Source organism: Thunnus albacares, chromosome 8 (assembly GCF_914725855.1).
Source record: "Thunnus albacares chromosome 8, fThuAlb1.1, whole genome shotgun sequence".
NCBI lineage: Eukaryota > Metazoa > Chordata > Actinopteri > Scombriformes > Scombridae > Thunnus > Thunnus albacares.
The window spans coordinates 9,139,217-9,162,305 of record NC_058113.1 but is presented as its reverse complement, the minus strand read 5'-3'; the positions used below and the strand labels follow the sequence as shown (position 1 = coordinate 9,162,305).

At 39.5% G+C, this 23,089-nt stretch overlaps 2 protein-coding genes across 4 annotated transcripts in view; one reads left to right on the top strand and one right to left on the bottom strand.

The window, feature by feature from the left end:
- LOC122987172 (zinc finger protein 236-like) overlaps positions 1 to 17,390 on the top strand; it is a 56,373-nt gene extending 38,983 nt beyond the window's left edge. For all 3 annotated transcript variants that reach the window (XM_044358906.1, XM_044358905.1, XM_044358904.1), the window contains exons 23-32: positions 1,233 to 1,372; positions 2,103 to 2,334; positions 2,422 to 2,601; positions 3,349 to 3,507; positions 7,447 to 7,604; positions 7,916 to 8,044; positions 8,515 to 8,709; positions 11,008 to 11,137; positions 13,222 to 13,395; positions 16,494 to 17,390. In XM_044358906.1, the coding sequence (XP_044214841.1) occupies positions 1,233 to 1,372; positions 2,103 to 2,334; positions 2,422 to 2,601; positions 3,349 to 3,507; positions 7,447 to 7,604; positions 7,916 to 8,044; positions 8,515 to 8,709; positions 11,008 to 11,137; positions 13,222 to 13,395; positions 16,494 to 16,615 (1,619 nt within the window). In that variant the 3' untranslated portion in view covers positions 16,616 to 17,390. The remainder of the gene's footprint in view (positions 1 to 1,232; positions 1,373 to 2,102; positions 2,335 to 2,421; positions 2,602 to 3,348; positions 3,508 to 7,446; positions 7,605 to 7,915; positions 8,045 to 8,514; positions 8,710 to 11,007; positions 11,138 to 13,221; positions 13,396 to 16,493) is intronic.
- Positions 17,391 to 20,354: 2,964 nt separating this feature from the next.
- LOC122987025 (myelin basic protein-like) overlaps positions 20,355 to 23,089 on the bottom strand; it is a 64,537-nt gene continuing 61,802 nt past the window's right edge. The window contains 1 exon segment of the mRNA XM_044358619.1: positions 20,355 to 21,883. Coding sequence (XP_044214554.1) covers positions 21,851 to 21,883 — 33 coding nt within the window. The 3' untranslated portion in view covers positions 20,355 to 21,850.

The following is a 23,089-nucleotide window of genomic DNA, read 5'->3' as shown; positions in this document are numbered from 1 at the left end:
AGGCAAATAAAACCTCCAGGTATAACAGAAGGAATATCTCTTTTAGGCCTCTGTAACAGGCTTTCACACTTGAACAGCTGAGCAATGAAGGTTTTTCTGTGTGTGTGTGTGTGTGTGCGTCTGAAATGTCAATAAAACAGCTTGGTTTTTGAACGAAGGGAATTATACTAAGCCTTGATGCGGAAAGATATTTTTAGAAATCAATTTTCTGGCTTCTTTTCACACCTGACCATTTAAAAAAAAGATTAGCTATGTTACATTCAATAGAAATGTTGCATCTGTTCCCTTTTCTCCAGTTTGAGCTCAACAATAGCTCTTTGAATCCCACAAAATTGAAAATACCTGCAAGGTTTCTAATTTGAAACAAACAGATTAATGAAAAAAAGTGTTTATTAGATTGAGTTTATGGTGCCGCATCAATGCTCAATGGCTGTTATGGAGCAGCTGTGATTTCTGAATGCAGCATGTCTCAGAAGCAGTCCAAGTTCATTAGTTAGCGTTAAACATGTTCACTGAACTTTTGTGGGGAACGGTGCACGACTGCCAGGAAATTACCTTTTCCACAAAGCTCCTGGAGCATGAGAGTTGAGAGTTGTCCAAAAAAATGTTCTCCGGTTATTGCTTTCTTCTTCTTCTTCTTCAGGCTCACCACTACAGAATTTACACACTCATTCTCTCTCTCTCTCTCTGTTTCTGCATATGTGAGTGAAGTGCGCAGTTCATTGCAAGCGAGCCTCTCCCCAAAACACCCTCTCTTTTTATCATCTGGGAAAAGACTGAATACATTGTCGGATTTTCTTTGTTGTCTCTCAATCTTTTGGTGGTACTTACTCATGAAATATTCAGTACCCTCGCTTGCTCCAGCAGAAGCCATCAGGGCTCTTTGGTGTCTCAGCAGCCCAGCAGCGCATATACTGTGCTGTATGTCAAGCCTCCACATATTGTCTTTGACCTACATGAATAATGATTTATCTGCCTCCATTGGCATCCCGTAGCGGTAGCGTGAAAGTAGTTTTTAAAACCTTAACTTGCCTGTAAACTGCTATAGCTATCAGCTTTTTGTTGGCATGAATAGTTGGTCCAGCTGAACAGTAGAATATATATTTTTTGAATTTAAACACATGTTGCTGCCAGGATAGTTAGTTCTAGTCTAACATTAACATTAGTGTGTGTTGAGTATTAATATCAAAATGTGAAATATCAAGACGTCTCTACATGTGTTGTGGCTGCAGGAGATCTGACTGTGTCCCTGTCCGATGGCCTGACCACATTGGAAGGCATCCACCTCCAGCTGACGCCCGCCAACCTGGTCTGCCCTAATGTCCAGATCTCTGGCATCGATACCAGCAACATCAACAACATCACGCTGCAGGTTATACACACCTCCTACTCAGTGCTTCATAGCGTATTATATTCGCATTATATAACATAATAATACATACTGTGTCATTATACTAAACGTATTGGACAAAACATTTTAGCCAAGCCCACCTCCAGTTTATAGCTTTTAGTTGTCATTTGGAAATATATGTACTTGGTGACAAAAAGCATATGTTGTGAAATGGTTTCTACTTATAAACTATTCCTTTTATACATTTTATACAAGTCAAAAAGGTTTGAGTACATGAATATTCTGTGAATACGTCTTGCCATATTATTGTTTTATTACGTCTTGTTTTATTCTTCATTTTCATCATTTAATTGAGCAGAGAACAATTGAAGCAGAAGACTTAATAATTAGTCCTTAGGTGTGTATCGTTTCATCCAAGCTGTTACATTTAACAGATTCGTTTGTGCAAAATGGATTTCAGATGATGCATGATCAGTCTCGTTGTTGGTAGAGCAGTTCTTCACAACAAAGGACATTTAAGCTTGTAGTTATAGAGATGACTTCTTCTTCTCCGATGCATTTACAACAATCATTCTTGATATGAACGTATATGCATTAAAGCAAATGGAAAAGGAAGAGAGATCCTGCAATTCCACAAGAGCACTGCAGCGAGATTCAACAGACCTGTGGGAAGCCTGTGATGAATTTTTTAGTTTATCTAAAATTTGAATCACCCTTCCTCTTTCATGTGGAGTAATAAATTGTCTTCCAGATTGACCATACCCTCCTGCAGCAGACCTTACAACAGGGCGGTCTCCTCTCTCAACCCCTGAGCGTTGACACTGGCCTCGTGCCCCACTCTGGCAGCCAGCTCATGTCCACCGCTGACCCCTCCGTGTCTGCCAATGTCGTCATCCACCCCCTGACCAGCCTGGCCCTGCAGCCCTCCACCATCACACCTGCTCAGGTCACGATGTCCGGCCTCTCCGAGCAGGACACTGCAGGTATGTGTGACGGCCTTCCTTGAGAAAACTGCTTACTCTCTGTTATGAGCTGAATAACCGATCTGTGCTTTCCCATGGATCCTGCAGGTTCTCAGGATTTAAGCCATGTCATGGGTAGCTCTGGACTGGTGGCTGGAGGCAGTGGAGGTCAGGAGATTACACTCACCATTAACAATTCCAGCCTGACACAAGCCCTAGCCCAGGCCTCAGCTTCTGGTTCCAGCACTGGAGCAGGAAACCCTCAGGAGATCACCCTCACCATATCAGGTATGGACAGCTTTATACAGTGCATCTCCATCAAAAAAAACCCAAAAAACTATGCAAATACCTACTTACATGTACACTAATCTTTTCTTTTGAAAAGTACTGAAGCAGACTATCAATAACAAACAGATTAAGTAAGATTTCCCTCAAAGTTAAGTAACACATTTATTGATTTCCCCACTCAAGCGAATACGCTTGCAGGCAGACAGGGGGGAAAAAAACAGAACCAGTAATAACTCACAGCCCTTTCTTTCATTTTGAAGCCACTTCACATATCAAGACCTAAAGCCCCAGTATTAGAGGTTATGAGCAATACACCTTATTCAAAAACCAAATTTTCACCTCCCACATACATCATGCTCAGCTGCTCATAAGGTGTATAAGCGGGGGATATACACTACATCCACAGTATAGAGGAGAGTTCTGGCTGTGTCACTTCCTCTGAGCCCCCTCAAGTCAAGACAGATCATTCCTGCTGCAGCAATCATTTCCTCCGGATACTGTGGGGACTTTCTTTCACTCAGAATTCTGACATATTTATTGTATTGTGATTCAAATCCTTTAGGCCATGGCAATAGCTAACTATTCGTATATACAGCCATATTTTTAACACCTCTTCCTTTAATGGACCAAAATTTCCACATCCTATCCTGCCTTAATACAAAAAAATATCACTTCCAAAGTGTGAATGATGGTGAAAATCTTTCTTGAATTATAGACTGAAATGTGCTTTTCTTCATAACTTTTCAGGTCAAGATCTGCTCCCTCAGCACAGCAACCCTAATGGTGCAGAGATGAATGGCAGCGTCAGGCTGGCATCACCGCTCAGCAGCCAGCCCACCAGCGCAACCCTGACTATCACCAACGACCACCTCCTACCTCAGAGCCCCGCCAACACTGGAATGGCAGGTTAGTACTGGCATACATACTGTATGAGTGTTTCTATCTAGGAGTAGGTAGAAGATTATCTTACTGAAAAGTCATACAGTATAATCCAAAACATGTTCAATCCCCCTAACAGCTATCATACAGAGGTGCTCATGAGTAAGACAGTGGAACGTCATTTATTTTCTAATCTTGTTTTTTGGAAGAAATTCAAACACTGCTCACTCTTTGAGGATCTCATCTTTGATGTGATTGGCCATCATGCCGAAGCAAGATCAGAAATTTTACTTGCATTCTGTGGTGAAAAGAAGTCATGACTAGAAAGTTTTCATAGTATTCCCCAAGTTGAAAATAATACACGTTTTTATCTCTTATCTCTGTCCTAGCAGCCTGGTGTAAACAGGCTTTGATTTGTATAATCAGTGGATTTCTCCTATAAGCAAACAAGATGGGATCAACCCACAACAGTATATAATCTCACTCCCATATACTGTTTATTTAATGACTGGGGAGTGAGATGTGGCTGCTTGTACCTGCACAGTCCTGTGACTCCTCATGGGCTATATTGATAAAGTTATCTAATTTCCCCTTTAAATTAGAACAATCTATCTCTTAAAGACAGTATGACTTTGAAAAGCCTCCCAGAAAATCACTTACCTTTCTCTTTCACTCAACTTTGTTCAACACATTCCTCTCAGCCCAAGGTCAAGGCCACCTCTTAAAGGCAATAGAATGTCACCAAGTAGTAGAAAGTAGTAGATAACAAGCTCGCTTTTGCACAAATATCACCCACAGTAACCCACTTGAGCAAAATTGATTAAATTGCCACACATCTGATGGAATGAGCACACACTTTAAGTGAGAGGTCCTTGTATTTATTGAAGCAAGCCGTTACAGTCGCTCACAACATATAAAGAATGAGACACAGCGTAGGCAGACTTTCACCTCTTGTTGGTTTAAACAACAGCCAGTGGATCACATTGGCAGAAGGACTGAGTTCTTTCTCTATAGATGTGACTGAACACAAAGCCTTTGCTGTTTGTCAGTTATGACAGGTAGAGAGTGAAGAGCAGAGATCAGCAAAACAGCAATAATCTGTAGGTACTTCAAAAGCAAAGGATACATGACATAAGATGAGGTGAATGAGTGTATGTAGTTCACTCATATGCTTAACCGGTGCAAGCATGAATGCTGTAGTGATAGTGTATATGTAGGAACGTATGTATGGATGGATGTGGGGAAGATATAGGGAGATGGAGTCCTGGAGGGAAAAACCAGGAAGTTAAATAAAGAGGCGAAAAGGCTACACGTATATCTCTCGTCTGTTAGATCTTCACAATACATAAATATATAATGTTACAAATGCCAACACATGTGAGAGTAACTGGAGCTTAATGGTTAAAAAGGAGCTTCCCTCACCATCCCAGGATAGGACTTTGTGAAATCCATTTAAAAAATTTTCCAGATTCCGTTTTATTTTTTCTGAATTCTGTGTTTTACAATTGAAGCATATTTTGCCATCAGAAAGAGTGTCTAATCATGCGGTGGATTAATAACATTTCAACAGTTCAATAAGAAAGTATTCAAAATTTAATCACACATTGAATGAAATTAATAAATATCAATGAATTTGTAATGATGCAACACAACACTGCACTATTTTTTAATCAAAGAAAGTGCTTCAATACATAGTAAACTAAGACATTATCATGAAGAAGTGAAACAGATTTGTAAGTACTTTGGCCTGAAGCAATCCTTCACATTTTTGTGAGTGATCACACTGTGCGCCATAAAAAATAATAATCACAAAATGACATTGGTAAAATGTTATTCTTTTCTGTTTATTCAGCTTAGGTGCTGTAAAAATTCAAATTTTAAAAACCCTATTTTTATAAATTGCATCTACATTAAGGCAATTTCCCTGATATTCTGTGTTTTACAGTTGATTCTATTTTTATTATCAAATTCCACAATTCTGTCCATGTTTTCCGCAACGCAGAAATCACAGGGCCCTACCAAGATAAAACTGAAGTATTGATTGATGCTCAAACCTCTCAATCAATGCCCTTTTCATGAAATGCCATGCTCAGGTGTGTGCCCCCACTTTAAAGTCATCAAAGCGTACATGGAAAGCTGAAATAGCAGACAGATTAAAGGTTGAATAAGCCTAGCCCCACTGCACACAGCTCACAGAAATATAAAGATAGCTTATTCTGGTTGACTCTGGATTATAGCAGTGGAACTAGCAGGAAGTACGCCCATACTAAACTTGTGTGTTTACTGAGACCATACTCACAAATTCCACACCTCCACTGTGAGCGTTACCAACTGTCACCAAAACCTTTCCGTAGCATCAGGCACAGTCAGCCGGGTATAACCACAGGGAGCAAAAAAAGAACAAAACAGAAGGTGAAACATACCTTGAAATTGACTGCACAATGGACCATCTGTTTTACCTCAGGAACAAAATGTCATGAGAGGGAATGAATAAGCTCTTGTGTGTATTTATTTATAAACTCAAACTTACTTTCTATTATTGTTTTGTAGCTGAGAACTCTGGATTGGCTCAGTAATAAATAAAATTCAGCTAAACCAGACTGTGTCTGGAGTCTCAGGTGTTCAGTGACACGGCACCAGAGAAATAAGAAGAAATAGAGGCATGAATTGTATGATTTCACATGAAAAATAATTATTTCCTAGTTTTCTTTGTTATCCTTGAAATGTATAGATGGATGTATAGCATGCATATGGTTTAAGCACAATACCATGCGTGAACATGGTTGATAAATAAGGTTCCCACAGCATATAAATGAAGTTGACTTTCTATCCTGTGTTTGACCTTGTTGCACGTCCTCCTCTCTATATTAGTGTTATTATTAGTTATATTAGTGCAATTAAAATAAAATCTAGTGTATGTGCTCCTATCAAAAGAACATTTGAGGTTGAAAAGTCTCTTAATGAATTATTGTCACTTAGTAATTGCACAGTCCAATCCATGATAAGAACACAAAGGGCTTGTGTGCCGTGAAGCAAACAAATATGATTTGTTTTGTCAGAGACGGCTTCCTGATTGTTCTGTTGACTGCTTGTCACATAGAAGCTTCTCTCTTCATTAACTTTCTCTCTCAACTCAAGTGGAAAACATTCCCACTGCTTCACAGAGACACAGAACATCTCTGCTTTTCTTTATTAGACTGAAGCGTTCCCTTCACTCTGAATACGGTTCAACCTGCGCTTTGGATACAGATAAAAATTTTATTAAAATCAAACATCTGCTAGTGTTATTCATCTCTAATATAACGGAGGTTCCTCTCTGACCAAAACTAATGAAATTGTCTTTATTATTTTGAGTCAGGGAACCAAGCACCAAAAAGACTTCAGTTGCTGTCAGATTGGCAAGGACGGGTAAAAATATTGAGATTACCGCAATATTTTCATCTCTAGCCAGTAGTCCAGAGTTCAGATTGTGGCCTGTAACCATAGAAACCAGTCCAGTGCAGAGTGTGAGGCTTTTATTGAACAAATGAATCTGAAAATCCCGTAATGAAACCATTCTTTATCCAGAGAGTTTTTCCTTATTAACTGGCTTTAAATGGCAAGTTTTAGTTTCACATGATGGTCTAAATGCTGTTTCAGACAGAGACAGTTTGTTACAGTTGCATTACATCGCTACAGTTGTTGAATATCATCAGAAATGAACCACACCATTAACCACGGTCAGTTTATATCAAAATGCTGGCGTTGGTATTAGCCTCTAAAGCCCTGCACTGCCTGGTGTCCACCACCATTTCCACCAAACTCATAGAGCATTTAAATTGTGGTAAAGATCACATGATCCCAGCTTGAATATGGTCTGAATTTTACATTAGGCAAAAATGGAATGCAGCCAATGACTCTAGCATTACACTCTGCCATTAAAAACTCAAGTCACTCTAACCTTGCTGTCTGTCTACCCCTTGTCAGTTTCCAGTCTGCCACCAAGCACCACCCTATCACATACCGCTGCATCCCAGGGCCTAGTGATGTCACCGGGAGGCGTGGCCAGTGACGGCAGTGTTACATTGACCCTGGCAGATGCGCAGGGTATGCTGGACGGTGTCACTCTAAACCTCAATGCACAGGTAAAGCAACACACATGAATCATTGGTGGGCACACAGGACATTTAGGCTGGCTAATCTTGGATGTGACCACCTCTAGTTTTGGTTCCATGTTGCAGCTTCATGAACTTTATGTTTTGCATGTGAGCCAAAATCAAGTCATCAGTTGTGTGTATCTCACATCCAACTTCTTCTATCCAGCTGATCATGTGTGATCAAGTGTGTGTTTCCAAAGACTGCCTGACTCTACAGCAGAAACATTAAAAATATGAGTGTATGATGATCAAGTTTAACATCATGTGGTTGCTTTACCAGAGTATCTTTTCATCCTCAGGGTCAAACATTTCCAGCAGTGCTGAATGACTCTGGTCTATCAGGACAGCCAGCCAGTTCAGGACAGCAGGTCATACTGGTCAGCCACCATTCCCAATCTGCCAACGGGGTGTCGGACAATGGATATAATGTGAGTGTGTTTGTCATGTCTGTAAGATATCCAAGGACAGGAACTGTCAAACAGAATCAGAAGGAAGGTTTTTCATTGTTAAATTGATCAAACACTCAAGATGGCAACAGGCTAATCCACTATGATGGATTATCTGTCTCAAGTTAATGATGTCTGTCAGCTGCTTTTTACTCTAACATGAGTGGAACTCATTGGCTGTCTGAATATAAAAAAAACACATTAATCAATCTAAAAACTTTGGATTTCTGTGGAAATATGCACCATGAGTTGTCCAAGTTTTAAACTTTTAAAACATTTTGGCCAATTTGAAAGAAGGCAAGACAAGCTTTTATTGCGTATGATGCAAGAGTAAGAAAGAAAACATTTGTCCGCTCCAGCGAAATGTTTTGACCATGCATCTGTAGGTGTACATTTTTGTGAGTAACTGTAAAGACGTTACTTACCAATCTGTCTTTTTGTGCGTGATCCAGATAACTGACGATGGCCATAAGGGTGGAAAGGACAGCCAGACAGAGGCTGATAATCGGAACCAGTGTTACTACTGTAATCAGGTCTGCCAGAACGCCAACACATTGCGCCGCCACTGTCGACTAGCTCACGGCAAGGACCGCTGCCACGTCTGCAGTCTCTGTAACAAAGCCTTTAAGCGAGCGACACACCTGAAGGTAAGAACATATTCAAAAATAGTAGACTTTGATTATATACAGTTTGAATACAAGCTATTATAGCTTAACACTATCTTGATCTTTGTTATATGACTCCAGCTACTGCTTCCTCTGTAGACACAAACTGGTCACTTATTCAATTAAGAATTTAGCCGTTTTATATTAATGAGTAAAACAGATGAATAAAACTCTCTGGCTTTTATGAAAACAGTAAATAAACTCTCACGACATTAATCTTACTTTTTGTCATCAGTGCCTCCAACCCAGGCTGAAAAAATGAATCAAATTCATGATTCAAAGAGTCAGTGAGAAAAGGGCTAATATTAATAGTGTTGTTACCACTATTTGAAGGAAAAACAAGAATAATTCATCAAGAGGATAGACTCTTTTAAACTGTCATTCTCAACAACAAAACAAAACACTTACACCGAGAGGTGTTTTGCAGCTAAATTAGGAAGAGGAGCACATCGGCTTCTCTTCTCTGGTAATGCTCTTCATGTGGTTGAGACACTCAAACTCATAAACCAGGCTTCTCAAATCAGGAGGAAAGAGCCCGAGGAGGATATGGCTTCATACAGAAGCTCTCTCCCCACCGTATTTCATATTTCTAAGGAGAGACCATTATACCACAGGCTTTTACTTTTGTAAATGTGCCTAAACATGCTGCAAATCAATTGTCTCTCATAGAAATAATGACACTGAGATTAGGTGAGTGTGACAGTGAAGGTGACCAAGCTTCATCCACTCCAGGACCCCAGGCTGTTCAGTAGTCTGCAATGACAATGTTAAATTGAGATTTTTTTTAAAAAGGCCCAGTGGTGGGAAAAGATAAATTGGTAGTGCTGTTATTTTTCGTTTGGTTTGCCTGTGGATAATACTTTGAACATTTAATTATAGCTAGACCAAGACCATGGCTTTATAATATGGGAACACAAAAAAATTTTAATGACAATGTTTTAATGTTTTAGAATTACTTGCAGGCATTTTCTGTGCAAGCTGGGTTAGGGGACATCAGTAGACTCTCACAGGAGAGAGGACACTCAAAGCTTTTCCATCACATGACCCTGACAGCCAGATAAATTGAGGGTATTTTTTGTTATCTGCCCACTGCTTCACTTTTGCAGTTACCTGGAGACTTGAATTTACCATCTAAATTTTTTTGCAACAAAAGCAAACAAAAGCTGTAAGGTCAGAAACTTTTTTTTTTTTTAGATGTAATGAAAATTGAAAAGTAATAGCTCAGCATTTTTGCAAATACACATAGGGCTCTATTTTAACTGTGCAAGTGCAGCAACATGCAAAGTGGGAGGTGTTGTGTGCATGGACTGTGTGGGCATCTCCATGTGCATCTGCAACCAAAGACAGATGGAGTTTTATCATCACTTATTTACTATAATAATGACACAAATAAAAAATATATTTGGTGAAGCTGTTTATATGATTGCATCAGGCTGACGCTGTTTAAGCCTTAATTCTAATGTATCTCACCTCGTAAATGGTTGCGTAGTTTAGTAATCATCGTTACACAATAATGTTTGCACCACAATGCATCTCAAGAATAAAACATGAGACATTACTTTTGCTAAAAAAGAAAGTTTGCTAAAAAAGAAAGAGGCACTGGTGGGCCCCGGTAACCAGACATCTCCCACATAAAAAGTCAGAATATTGAGTTAAAACCGAGCAGTCTGATGTGTTATTCTTCAGCAGTCTGGTGTCATCTGGTGATTTAATGGAGGTGCTCTGAGGTGGCACTCCTCAGAGGCTGCGGATTTATCAACATATCAGTCCTGCTGCCCTCAGCTGCTGCAGGGATTTAATGAACTGAAGGAGAAGCTTTTTATACAGTATAAAGCAGCTGTAGACAGCAGATACCGCAACAATCACCCGTATTCATTTATAGATCAATGCAGACTTATTTATTGACTTCCCTACTGTAGCCATATTAAATGTTATTTTCTGTGCCGAGTTTGGTTGGAGAGTGTTTAATAGAAATTTTTTTTAAAAATTTGAAAGAAATATACAAGTCAGTCTTCAAAAAGCACATACAACTAATTTAGGTTATGTAACGTCAGCTTCAAACGGATCAAGCACAAAAGTGAAGACAAAACATTACACTTTCTTCCACATATCACATCAGCAGCCCCCTCAGCAACACAGTACATTATTCACAACCTTAGACATCAAAATGAAAGGAAGCACAAGAGAGAAAGTCAAAAGACACACTTGTAGTCTTGTAGAGAGAGCTTGTGTGCTAGACTGTGACAGTAAAATAAGTTTTTTTTTCGGATCTGTCAATAGGAACATGAACGAGTGCACCAGCCAGGCCCGTCACCCAGCTCCCAGAAACCCAGAGTCTTCAACTGCTCCTCCTGTGCAAAGGCCTTCGCCAAGCGTAGCCAGCTGGAGAGACACAACCGGACGCACACAGGTAAAAGAATTAATAGAGGATGTCATAACAAAAATCTCAAAGTTGTGATTGAAGTTCAAATCCAGCATTTTTTTTCAATTTCAAACTGGGGACCTTTCTTTCTTTGTTTTCTCACAAAAAGTAAAAACAAGTGAAATATGTCAAAATCAAGAGTCCTGATACAGACCTAAACAACATGGTGAAAGAAAGAACTGCATGTGCAAACAGGATCCTACACAGACGGTGATATTTAACCGTTATCAGCTTTCTCACTAATTCATACATTCATAGACCCTGTTCACACCTGGCATTAAAATGTGTGTCACAAGTGGACGGCTCTAAGTACAGGTGTGAATGCACCCAAGACGCATTGAGGACACATTGAGATCCGATCGCCCAGACCACATTCGGAGGTGGTCTGGGCCACATAAGGCCACATTCTTTTAGCAGAGTGTACGCGAATGTGTCCTGAGGACCTCATACTCAACTGACGTTGTCTGTGTAAGCAGAAGTACATACTCATTTGTGCAAGTGTGAAACAAGAAGAAGAAGAAGCCACAACATCAGGCAATGTGGGTATCTCATGGATGGAGTACACAGAAAACACACTGTCTGATTTCCATTTGGGCCAAAGAGTTTTGTTTTCGTCCACATGCCAATGTCTTGACAAACTTCTTTTTATTTCCAGCAGACTAGACACAGGAAGTGCATCGCTGCCTCCTGCCGGTTAAAAACAACAACGCATTTGGTCTTTGCAAACGGAAATGATGTGTGTTTATTTGTATATAGAGCAGGAAGTGAGAACTATTATGATGACTGTTTAGTCATTAACTCCACCAGTAACCTCAGAAATATTAAACATAAATGTATTCTGCAGTGCGCTCTACTGACTTCCTTTAAGTTTACCTTCTATTCCTCATTTTTGCCCGACGTGAACTGGTGTTTATTCACGTCTTGATCTTTAGCTTAAAGAGTGTGTGACAGGATTTGAAAAGGAAAAAGTGAGTCTAGTTTTCCCTCAGCATTAAAGTGTATGAGCATAAAGAGCAGTGATTTATGTGACATACTGCAGCTTTCATGTCAGAAGATATCCAACAAATCCCTGCTGGCTGGAGGGAATAAAAGGTGTTTGTTTGCCTGTCGTAACAGTCCACAGTTGAGCAAAACACAGATATGTAAGGAATACCAATATACTGTAGGTAAACAGGGACCAGCATTTATGAAACGGGGCTGCCACATACAGTGATGTGAATAAGGATTTTAAGAGATAAAATTCTAAAATCGATCAGTGTCAGATCTCAGAAACTAATAATTGAAAGTGTGTTATTGACATTGCAATTTAATAATGTGAATAAAACTATCAAATTAAAATTTTGGTTAATTTTAAACACCTTTAATATTGCTCATATACCTCACGCGTAACAGCAGAGTGTGGTTCATGGATAAGGATACAGTTTACCTTTTGATATAACACCATTTTCTCAACATCAAAATAGCAAAGCACACAATTTCTTACAGGAATTGACATGAATTACTGTTATGTGTGCACATGTAATCATGTGTTTGCATGTGTGTCCTGCACACTAAGTGGTGTGTTAGTCTGTGGGTTTTGGCCAAAACCCCATGATGTTGAAAGCTTTGAATGTAGCCAGACGAAAGTGGACGATGGGAATGATTTCAATATTCTGAGCTTATGTACTCTGCTTCGCCGACTTTAAGATGTGATTTATTCTATCTTGTAAACTAAATGTAATTTTGGTTTAAATGGATCAGCAGATTTCTAAATGCAGTAATGAAACATTTGCAGACCTTTTACACTGACTTCATTTGGTATAATGCTTAAGTTACTGTATTTACTTAATAGAATGAATACCAGCAGCACAACACTTGTTTGGGCTCATTGAATAACACCCTCATTTTGCTTTTAACTCCTATAATTGCCATCGTAGCGACATTAATTTGCACTTTTTATAGCAAAGTACAATACCGTGTATCACAATTAATCTGACAGCGGCATTATAATGCAGACACATGCACAACGCAACACCACCAGAATGATCAATTATCCGCGGGTCTGTGTTTTTGTTTTTTTTTTCTTCATGCAGGCGAGCGTCCCTTCAAGTGCAGTCAGTGCGACAAGGCCTTCAATCAGAAGAGCGCCCTGCAGGTTCACATGGTCAAACACACTGGAAAGAAGCCCTTCAAGTGTGAGGTCTGCAGCATCAGGTTCACCCAGAAGAGCAACATGAAACACCACATGAAGAGGTCCCACGGCTACGGTGAGCAGCTGACTGGCATCACACCAGCAAACACATAAAAACACTCGGAGGGACAGCCTGCTGTTGGTGCAGCTGTGTAACAAAAGACAGTAATCATCTCTCTTGTCATTCTGTCAACTTAGTTCACTTTCACTTGGGAACAGTGTTTCTAAGAATATCAGGGGAGATGAACATTTTTTAATGAAATTCACCTCGTGACTTGTGTGTCTTTTCTCTCGCGTGGTCATAAGACACATTTCCTGTAAAATAGAAACTATACTTGCGACATCACATCACATTAAAAGGTGGCCTTGGACACTTGAGACTGCTGAGAGAGAGGAAGTGTTGGCCTTCCCCCGCGGAATACTCTCTCTCTCTCCAGTTTTGTGTCTGTGACTCTTCACTTGATTATCCTTCTCATTATCTTTTGAGAAAGAGCCTCATAACGCCAACACTCAGTCACCCACACACTCAGCGATAATGTGCATGCACACAAAGTACAGTAGCAATCAAACAACAGAAAAGGCTACTTAGGGAATTTGAAGGCATTTCCCAACGTGCGGTGGTGCAAAACATGAAGTCTGCAATGGAATATTTGTTTGACAGTGCATTTATATATAGATTTAAAAACACTTACAAAAGCTGGATGCACTGAATAGATGCTTGCGAATATGAAACAAAAAATATGAACAACACGATCAGACCAAAAAACACCCACACGGTTGAAAAACTGTGTTGCTTCCTCAGTTCCTAATTCCCCTCCAGCTGTTCACCTGTGACTTCCCTGTGTAGGCTACGTGACTACTGTGATTACCTACCTATGCCCTCAGATGCGCAGGGGAAGTAGCAACAGCAGTATTTACACAACTTACCACACACAACACATAGCACACATCTAAATTGGCTACAACACACACGCCCCACCTTCCGCAAGCATTGTTAAGCAGGAAAATTGTGATTGTTCACTTGAAACTGTCAGCTGAACTTCCTCTGTGATATCAATTCAGTACATCCTGAATTTTAATTCATCACCTCTTCCCGATAGCCTCGGTTAAGGTTTAGGTGGCAGCTCCCCTTTGGTTAACCTTGGGGCGAGAGTGCTACTAACACACACTCACACACGTGCCTGCATTGGTATTCATTCCATTCAAACATTCCACCTCCCACCAGGCAGGCCCCTATTGAAGATGACCCGAGGAGGAGAGCAATTCTGACAGATCCATTCTGTCCTATTCAACAAAAGTTTCCACTCATGTCTCCCCTCTGGGTGGGTGTAGATAATTTAAAAAGTCATGTCTGAAACACTGGCGCCCGTAGTGTCACAGGGAATAAGGCTTCTGCAAAGTTAGAGCACATTTAATTCACTTTTTCAAGGCTGTCTGTGTTCCATGAAGACCTGTAGAAATCAAAAAAAATATTTTTCCAGGTCAGATTATGTTTTATAAATTTGTCAAATATTGTTAAACTTCTGGAAGAGTCGTACACGACTTTGACGTGGTTACATGGTTGTACAGACACTAAAGTGAGACTGAAAGACAACAGTCCAGCTTCTCACTGTTGTTTCCATGCAAAGATTTTCATCATCTTTTCACTAGAAAAGCACAATAGTTGGAAGTGTCTGTGGGACCAAGTGACCAAGTTAAATGTCTGAAGAAAGTGCAGTGTCAGGCAAGATAATATCATGTCAAATGTCTTCAGGTGAAGATTTTATGATGTAATCTATGTTTGGCATATACAGTACATATACAGTATGTGCAATCCTTAGACATAGCAAAAAGCATCTGTGGATGTCTTTTTTTTGTCGTTATTTGCCAGTTAGACTTAATCTAAAAACAAAATAGAATCAGTAGAGACACTGGGAATGACTCATATTGAACATGAGGTGGAAAAAAACACAATTACAACCATATAGAATGGTCTGATCCTCTAGCCTTTTACCAGTTTTAGATTCCAGTGGTTATGGGAGTATATGACCATTTTAATTAACGCTGACCTGAGGTTATCATGGCGTGCAGCAGCAGAGAAGGAATATTCATTGTATGTAGCCATTTTGGCACAAATTGTTTTTGGTTTGAGGAACAGGAGCATTGTTCTGGGATATTTAGTTGTAGCATTATGGTTATCTTCACTGCTAAAAAAGAATATTTTTTAGCTCAGCTGAACTGTGAACTTGCCATTTTAGCATTAAAAATAATTGGAAGAAACCACTCACACCATTTCCACACCGTCAGATCCAGTTATATTGCTCTAAAATGGCAATTTAAGATATTCCACGTGTATTTTTCCTTGGAAACTGAACCATTTTAGCGAGAATTCATGGCAAATACCTGGATCTGAATTCTCAGTATGTAACCATATGACTGCACATGTTTGTATGTATGTATTGTTGTGTATGTTCACATGTATGCATGTTTTAACAGTTCCCAGGCTGACATGTATGTCCAGATCTGTTGTGCATTTGTGTGTATGTTCAAGTAGATTGTCCACATCGACAAGAGGAAGACTCTCTTTCACAATCATTTTGCTTTTTGGCAAAGCACCGGAGGAGGACTTGAGATACACACTCATACGCTTGCAACTTAATGAATATGTGTTTGAAGTGTTTCAGATACAGAGAGCAAAAATAGAGGAAGATAATTAAATGACTCCCACTGTAAAACTCAATTCAGCATGTGGCCTCTAGCAATAAAAAAAAAAAGCATGTCTGAACCCGTCAGCCAGTGCCAAAGTGTCTTCTTGTTTTGTGCTGAAGTTATTTTAAGCTAAATGTACTCTGACACATAGCTCATACCATATTTACAACCCACAATGAGCTTATTCCATATCTGTGGAGTCTTATTATATAGTTTGTATAATAGCTGCATTTTCACAAGAAAGAGCAGGGAAAATGTGAGGAGCATGGAGGATAGATAGCTTTTTGATGAATGGTCTCATTTGCATAACAGCCATTGGCAAATTAAACATAGCATCAGAGCTGCTGATGCTGTTCCATAAATGTGTGTTTGTGGGCTTTTCATCTGGTTTACAAAGCGCTGTTATTAATATCAGGCTGTATTTTACTGTATTTAAGTCATGCAAATCCTTTCTCATTCTTCATTTTCCCTGTTTTCTACCTCTAGGTCAGATCCAGGAAGTGTCCTTAGGCCAAGAAGAAGCAGCCCCCCAGGTCGAGGTGACACCTGAACTTGACCTGGAAGTGGTTCCTGAGTCATCTGGAGACTGGCACAACGTTTTCCCCTGACTGACCACAAACCACACAAGTCCCAAGAGTCAAAAATCACTGTACAGTGTATTGAACACTGATTGAGTTTTATAACTAAACAGCAAAGCTTTGCCAAACATATTCCTTCTTTCAAAAGGGTTATTTGGTTAGAAAAGATGTAAGACATCATAAATTTGCTCTGCTGTATACTGAGGCTTTTACCGTTGCAGCAGCCCACTGCTGTTTATCCAAATTAGCAGTGAAGTAAGGGGGGTCTGGCTCCCTGTCATTGGCTTAATGACTTTTATCTGTTTTGTTACTGCCTGATTGTCATCAATATGATAATCTCCGGAGAGGTTTGGCTCAATAAACACAGGCATCCCAGAGAATTCTCCAGTCAGGAGATAGCAGGTCCCTCTAATGCTGATGCTGTCTGAGAGAGAGGAAACTATAGTCTGCGAAAAAGCTCCCCAGAGAACCAGTGTCTTGTCTCTCCGTCATTGGTCTGCTCAGAGAGACATATGCGGAGCAGCAGCCAACTGTACTGCTGTCATGGCTTCAAAAGCAGCTGTGTAACAGCACATAACATAGAACGCTTTTTTCACTGGTTTATGAAAAATCTGATTTTTTTTTTTTTTTTTACATATTTATACTGTACATATTTCATCTTAATGTTACCTGAAGTGAGATGGCATTTGTAGTTTGCTACATGATTGTTTTAGTTCAAATACAGCACCTTAAAGGTGCAGTGTGTAGAATTTAGTGGCATATAGCAGAACTGACTTGGCAGAAATGGAATATAATATTCATAAGTATGTTGTAATTAGTGTATAATCCCATGAAAGTAAGAAAAGTTGTGTTTTCGTTACCTTAGAATGAGACCTTTATATCTACATAGGGAGCAGGTCCTCTTCCACGTAGCCCGCCATGTTGCACCGCCATGTTTCTACAGTAGCCCAGAACAGACAAGCCAAACACTAGCTCTAGAGAGGACCTTTTGCGCTTTTCGCAAGTTTCGCAGCCACTGTAGGTTCTCCTACACACTTGGAAGAGGAGGGGGAGGGGGTATTCAGTTGGTTGCAATCTGCAACCTCACTGCTAGATTCTACTAAATCCTACACACTGGATTTCTGGATTTGATGCTGTATGAGGTTTTGATTGTCAGCATTGTGTTTCATGTTCTCGTCATATCATTAACACTTGCAGCTCCGACATTTTCTATACTGTATACTTTTGTACATAGTGTAGTTAGATTGCGTATATTTTCTGATGAACCGCCATGATATGAATTGGTTGGAAAGATGTAATTTGAGCATAATGTTGTGTTTGTTATGAAGCAAAGCCAATGTACAGACAATAAGCTGTTTTTTTTCTCCTCTTTTTTTGCAGTTGTATTTTCTATTGTCCATAACAAATTAAGCAGATTAAAGTAATTTTTCTAATAATTGAAAGTTGCATTTCTTTTTATTCTTATATGCATTATTGTGTTTCTTACAGATACAAGAATCTTTAATTCCTCCTCTATAAAAAAAAGACTAGTTTGGGAAACAGGCTTATTGGCTTTTTTGCAAAAAATTAGATGAGAAAATGAACTATTATGTTTTTATGTTAACTATGGAGCTAGAGCTAGGTGATTATCTTAGCTTAGCATAAAAACTAGAGGCAGGGGGAAACAGTTAGCCTGGCTTTGTCCAAACCTACTCCAGGAAATCACTGCACCTGGCCAAGAAATAGAAATGCTGGTAGGTGGATTTTGCTTACCTTTGGACCGAGCCAGGCTAGCCGTTTCACCCTGCTTCCAGTCTTCATGCTAAGCTAAGCTAATCAGCTGTTGGTTATAGTGTCATATTTAGCATACAGATGTAAGAGCAAGTTTCCCAAAATGTTGGACTATTCATATGATGATAGAAGCCAGCAGGTGATTAATTTAGCTTAGCATAAGGACTGGAAACAGCCTGGTCCTCTTAAAACCATAAAACTTGTTTTCACATTTCTGTTTTGTACATATTAAACAATCTGGACATAACATGTTAATTACTGATCTCTAGAGGTATTTATTGGTAGGCAGGGTTTTGAACTTTGGGCAGAGTCAGACTTGCTATTTTCCCTGTGCTTCCAGTCTTTATGCTTATCTAATCTAATCAGCTGTTGGTTATAGCTTCATATTTAGCATACGAGATATAAGAGCATAGAGAGGAATAAGCATACTTTCCAAAATGTCCCAAAAATTATTCCTTCAATGATGGAACTGGAGCCAGCAAGTATAGTCTAGCATTGGAAGTAGAAGGAAACAAAGTAGCCTGGCTCTGCGTAACCCCCCATAAAACCACAAGTTGCTTTCACACTTCTATTTGAGTACGTGTTAAACAAACCAGACATAACATGTTAATTTAGTGAGTTTGAGATATGCTAGTAGGCAAACTTTTTAACCTTGGACAAAAGGCTAGCTGTTTCCCGCTCCCTGTCTTTATGCTAAGCTGAGCTTATTACCTGAATTGCCTCCTGGCGCCGGCTTACAATACATTTTCCATTCTCTCACCATATCCGTCTTTTTCACTACATCTGTATCTTAGACTGTAAAATAAGATAATGGACATAGCCCGTGACGTCACCCATCGGTTTGTGGACTCCCATTCTGAAACCTCGCGTTTAGCATTTTGACCGTCACCATCTTCTTTTTTGGAGTCAGAAATGATGAGAAGTGACCATATTTGGATGAGAGCATGGAGCTGAGAAGGAGCTCCCCAGGGTCCAAGTGCAACACCTCACGCACTGCTGTGGTCGCAGCTTGTCAATCATAAGGTAGCCACACCCTAAAGCATACCCTACGTTATCGTCTATTTTACTCTAATAGGACCATAATTTACAAAATGAACATCATGCTGTATTGAAGAAGACTTGAAACTAGCGATTGAGACCACAGACACTGAGAAGTAGGGTCATTTTCCCATTGACTTCTATACAAACGGACTTTTGGAGCCAGTGGAGTCGCCCCCTACTGGCCATTATAGAGAATGCGGGTTTAAGGTACCTCCACATTGGCTTCACTTTTTACACCTGGAGCTACCTGCTTGGTCTGTATTCTATATTTACAGTAGCCTATATACAGCTACACAATTTAAGTTGTCCAACATATTCTATTTGGTCCCAAATACAAGAAGTATATCCAAGGAAGTCCCCTTAATCTGAGAATTTATTTGCTTTTACATCTTCAGCAATGACACAAAATAATTTTTTTTCAGGTTCAAAGTAGAATCCATTAACTTAGTCCCCAGCAGGCATTAGACGTTTGCAATTATCCAAACATTGTTGCATGGGAACACATGAACAGGTTATGTAAGAGGAATGAAAATTTTTTGTGAGGAAATGAGGTAGAATAATTTCTATTGTGTCCTTTTGGGGAAGTATGAATTGGAAGTCACCAGTGTTTTGTTCATATTTGAAGTGCCCCCATCAGCCAGCCTTTGTTCTTTTTTTTTTATAATTTCGTCATGACATGAAATTGCATACACACACAACTGTGATTATACTTGAGACTGAATGGTGCTCCATGTACTCCAGTCATGAGTACCTCTGAAAGCTTGTCATGAATAATGATGACCAAATGACTCATGCATACCTGCTCTATGAAAGAAACTGTGTCATACCTTTTCCTGCTGTGATACTGTGACCTGACCCCTTAACATCCTTTCCATTCACTTCAATTTTATTTTATGTTGCGTCACTCGCTTTTGGTTGTGCCGCTCCACACAAAAGAGACACTACACGAGGCAAAGAGTAGAGTTGGTTTTATCATTTTTATTTTTTTATTTTCAGTTAAGTGGCTGGTCATGTTTATTACACATACAATAATGAGGAGGGTCTTTACATTCATTCACAGGATCCATTCAGAAAAAAAACACTATACAAGCACTCAAGAGGCTCAAGCACACACAAACAGAGAGAGAGAGAGATGAACGCTACAGTTCACACATGCCTGCTTTTTTAACACATTTGGAAGATGGATGTTCTTTTCTTTGACCGACTGTTCTTCTGAAAACTTGCAACCCACACATTCTCAAGAAACACCTTATAATGTGTCATTACAGAGTTAGTCACAGAGCACCTTTTTGAAATTGTGTTTGTGTTTTTAAATTATCCACAAAAGGGCAACACAGCACATTGTTTTGGTAGTCAGGAGGAAAGGCACTTGTTGTTTTACACAATATGTGTGCTGTGCAGATATACTGAAGACAAAGGAGAGACCTACACTGATGCATAGAGGAAACGTCTGAATCTGGCATTGCGCTGGAGGAGCCGTGTTTGCAGCACCAACATGATGCTTCAGATTCAGAGTCTGGCTGTTTTTAAAGGTGGAAAACGGCACTACAAAATAATTTAGTCATGCATATGGAGGGGGAAAATTAGCGTATGCCATTATCTCATGCACTGAAAAAGAACTAAGACATTAGAAATGACTTTGCAGAAATTGATTTAGAAGGTTAAGAAACTCAGTGTTCACCACAAAATCCGCAGCCAGCCTTTGGCCCTATTGACAAACATAGATCAACATCACATTTATGACAGGACACTTAACTACAGCTATGGCACAAGGGTAGAATGAAAACACATTATGAACAAAATGGCTCTCGTAATAATGTCAAATCGGTTAATTCTATCACAAAACAATACTTAAAACACAGGATCATGTTTAGGTGCACAGAAAGAGGAAATGACGTAGACAGTGTGACAAGACAAAAAAAAGCTCTTTACTGAAACCGAATCGACCCGGTCTTCTCAACCAATCAGCAAACGGCAATAACGGTCAAGTCAGTCGGACTTGCACCGGCCTTAACCTTCAATTGTTCCAGGTCTGCTTCAGTTTCGCCACCCTTTGTTAGAGAAACCATCAAAGACGTATCCACAGAAACTCAAGCACAAGTATCGAGAGCCATGGCAGGGGCCGGGGGTCATTCAGGCTGCACATGTGAGCGGCTTCAGGATCAATTTCAGCAAAAAGTTCAAACCGATGATGATGACTGCACAGACTCAGCACAACGCATGCAGGGGAAAGGGGCAACAGATTGTGTCGCTATCTACCAGCCAAAGGGGTATAGGGGGGTAATAGGGGAGATGAAGGATTTAGCGAACATTAGAATGTTAACAGAGGTGGAAGGGAAGGTGAGTTTAAGGGGTGACAAGATTTCCTCTTTTTCTTCCTCTTTTTCCCCACTTTAGTCCCGTGTTCTTGAACATCTGCCCTTGTGCTGTTGGAAGGGGTTGTAGAGAGGGACTTCAGCGTTTGGCTGGAGAAGCACTCCTGCTTCCCTGTGTGATAGACAAGACATATCTGATGAGTATATGGAGATAGCAGCCCCTCAAGTCTAAATCAGCATTAAAGGACTACACTGATATTTTTGGAGCCTGGAGGTCAATTCACCCAACATGTGATAAAAGTAATCAGCTCAGTAGACAGCTCTGTCTGAAGGCCTTGCCAACACTTAAGCAAAAAGCTTGTTAAGTAATTGTAGGCAATAACTTCTGACAGCAAAATTTCAGTCTTTACCATTGATGACGGTCATGATGAATCATCAGAAATTTTGAAACTTTAAGTGTCTGGCTAACTTGTCACTTCTTGTGACTTGTCAGGTTTCACTAGTTCTTTCATCAAGCCTGACACATGAATCTTTTAACTAACAATCGGGAGTGGTAATTACAGGTTCTATTGAACGAGACCAGGCTTTGACATTGAAAAGTCAGACTAGTCCTTTAATGTGAGAAATGAGCAGGTTAATATGCTTGTTGACAAAATCTTGACTTCTGAAGTCAGAATTATGAAATAGTAAGTCATAAATACAAGAAAATAGTCAAAATCCTGAGATAGTAGGTCAGAATTATGAGATGCCAAGTCAAAATTATGAGTAAGTAATTGACAATTTTGAGAAAATAACTCAAAATTTCTCAAAAGTATGAGATACTTGTGACATAGTATGTCAAAATAAGTTCTTAGTGTCATTATTTTGAGTAAGTCAAAATTTTAACTTTTAATCTTTGCTTATTATTTAATCATTTTGACTTAAAAAGTCAGTTTTTCATATTTATGACTAAATACCTTACAATGTTGACTTGAATAGTCAAAATATCTTACTTAGTCATATTATTGACTTGACTTAGAATCTTGACTTAGTATCTTATAATCTTTATTTACAATTAGTATTTTTATTTTAATCATCCTTATGTTTTCATTCTTTCTTTTTTTCTTTTCCGGGCATCAACAAGCTTCCATACATAGTTGATGTTGCACATGGGAGCTTATAATTTTGCAATCAGGTCTTAACTCTTTTTATCAAGCTAAGCTCCTGTTGTATTTGTCCTTAAAGTAAAGAGAAAAAGTTGGAGAGGAAATAAGGTTGCAGCTTATCCATTGACCACATGTAATTACATATTGTCTTGCAGATCCTGCAAATCTGCTTTCTTTGTCATATTTCAGCCATTTCATTCATTTTAGTTGCAGTTCCCCTTTGTTTTTTGTTT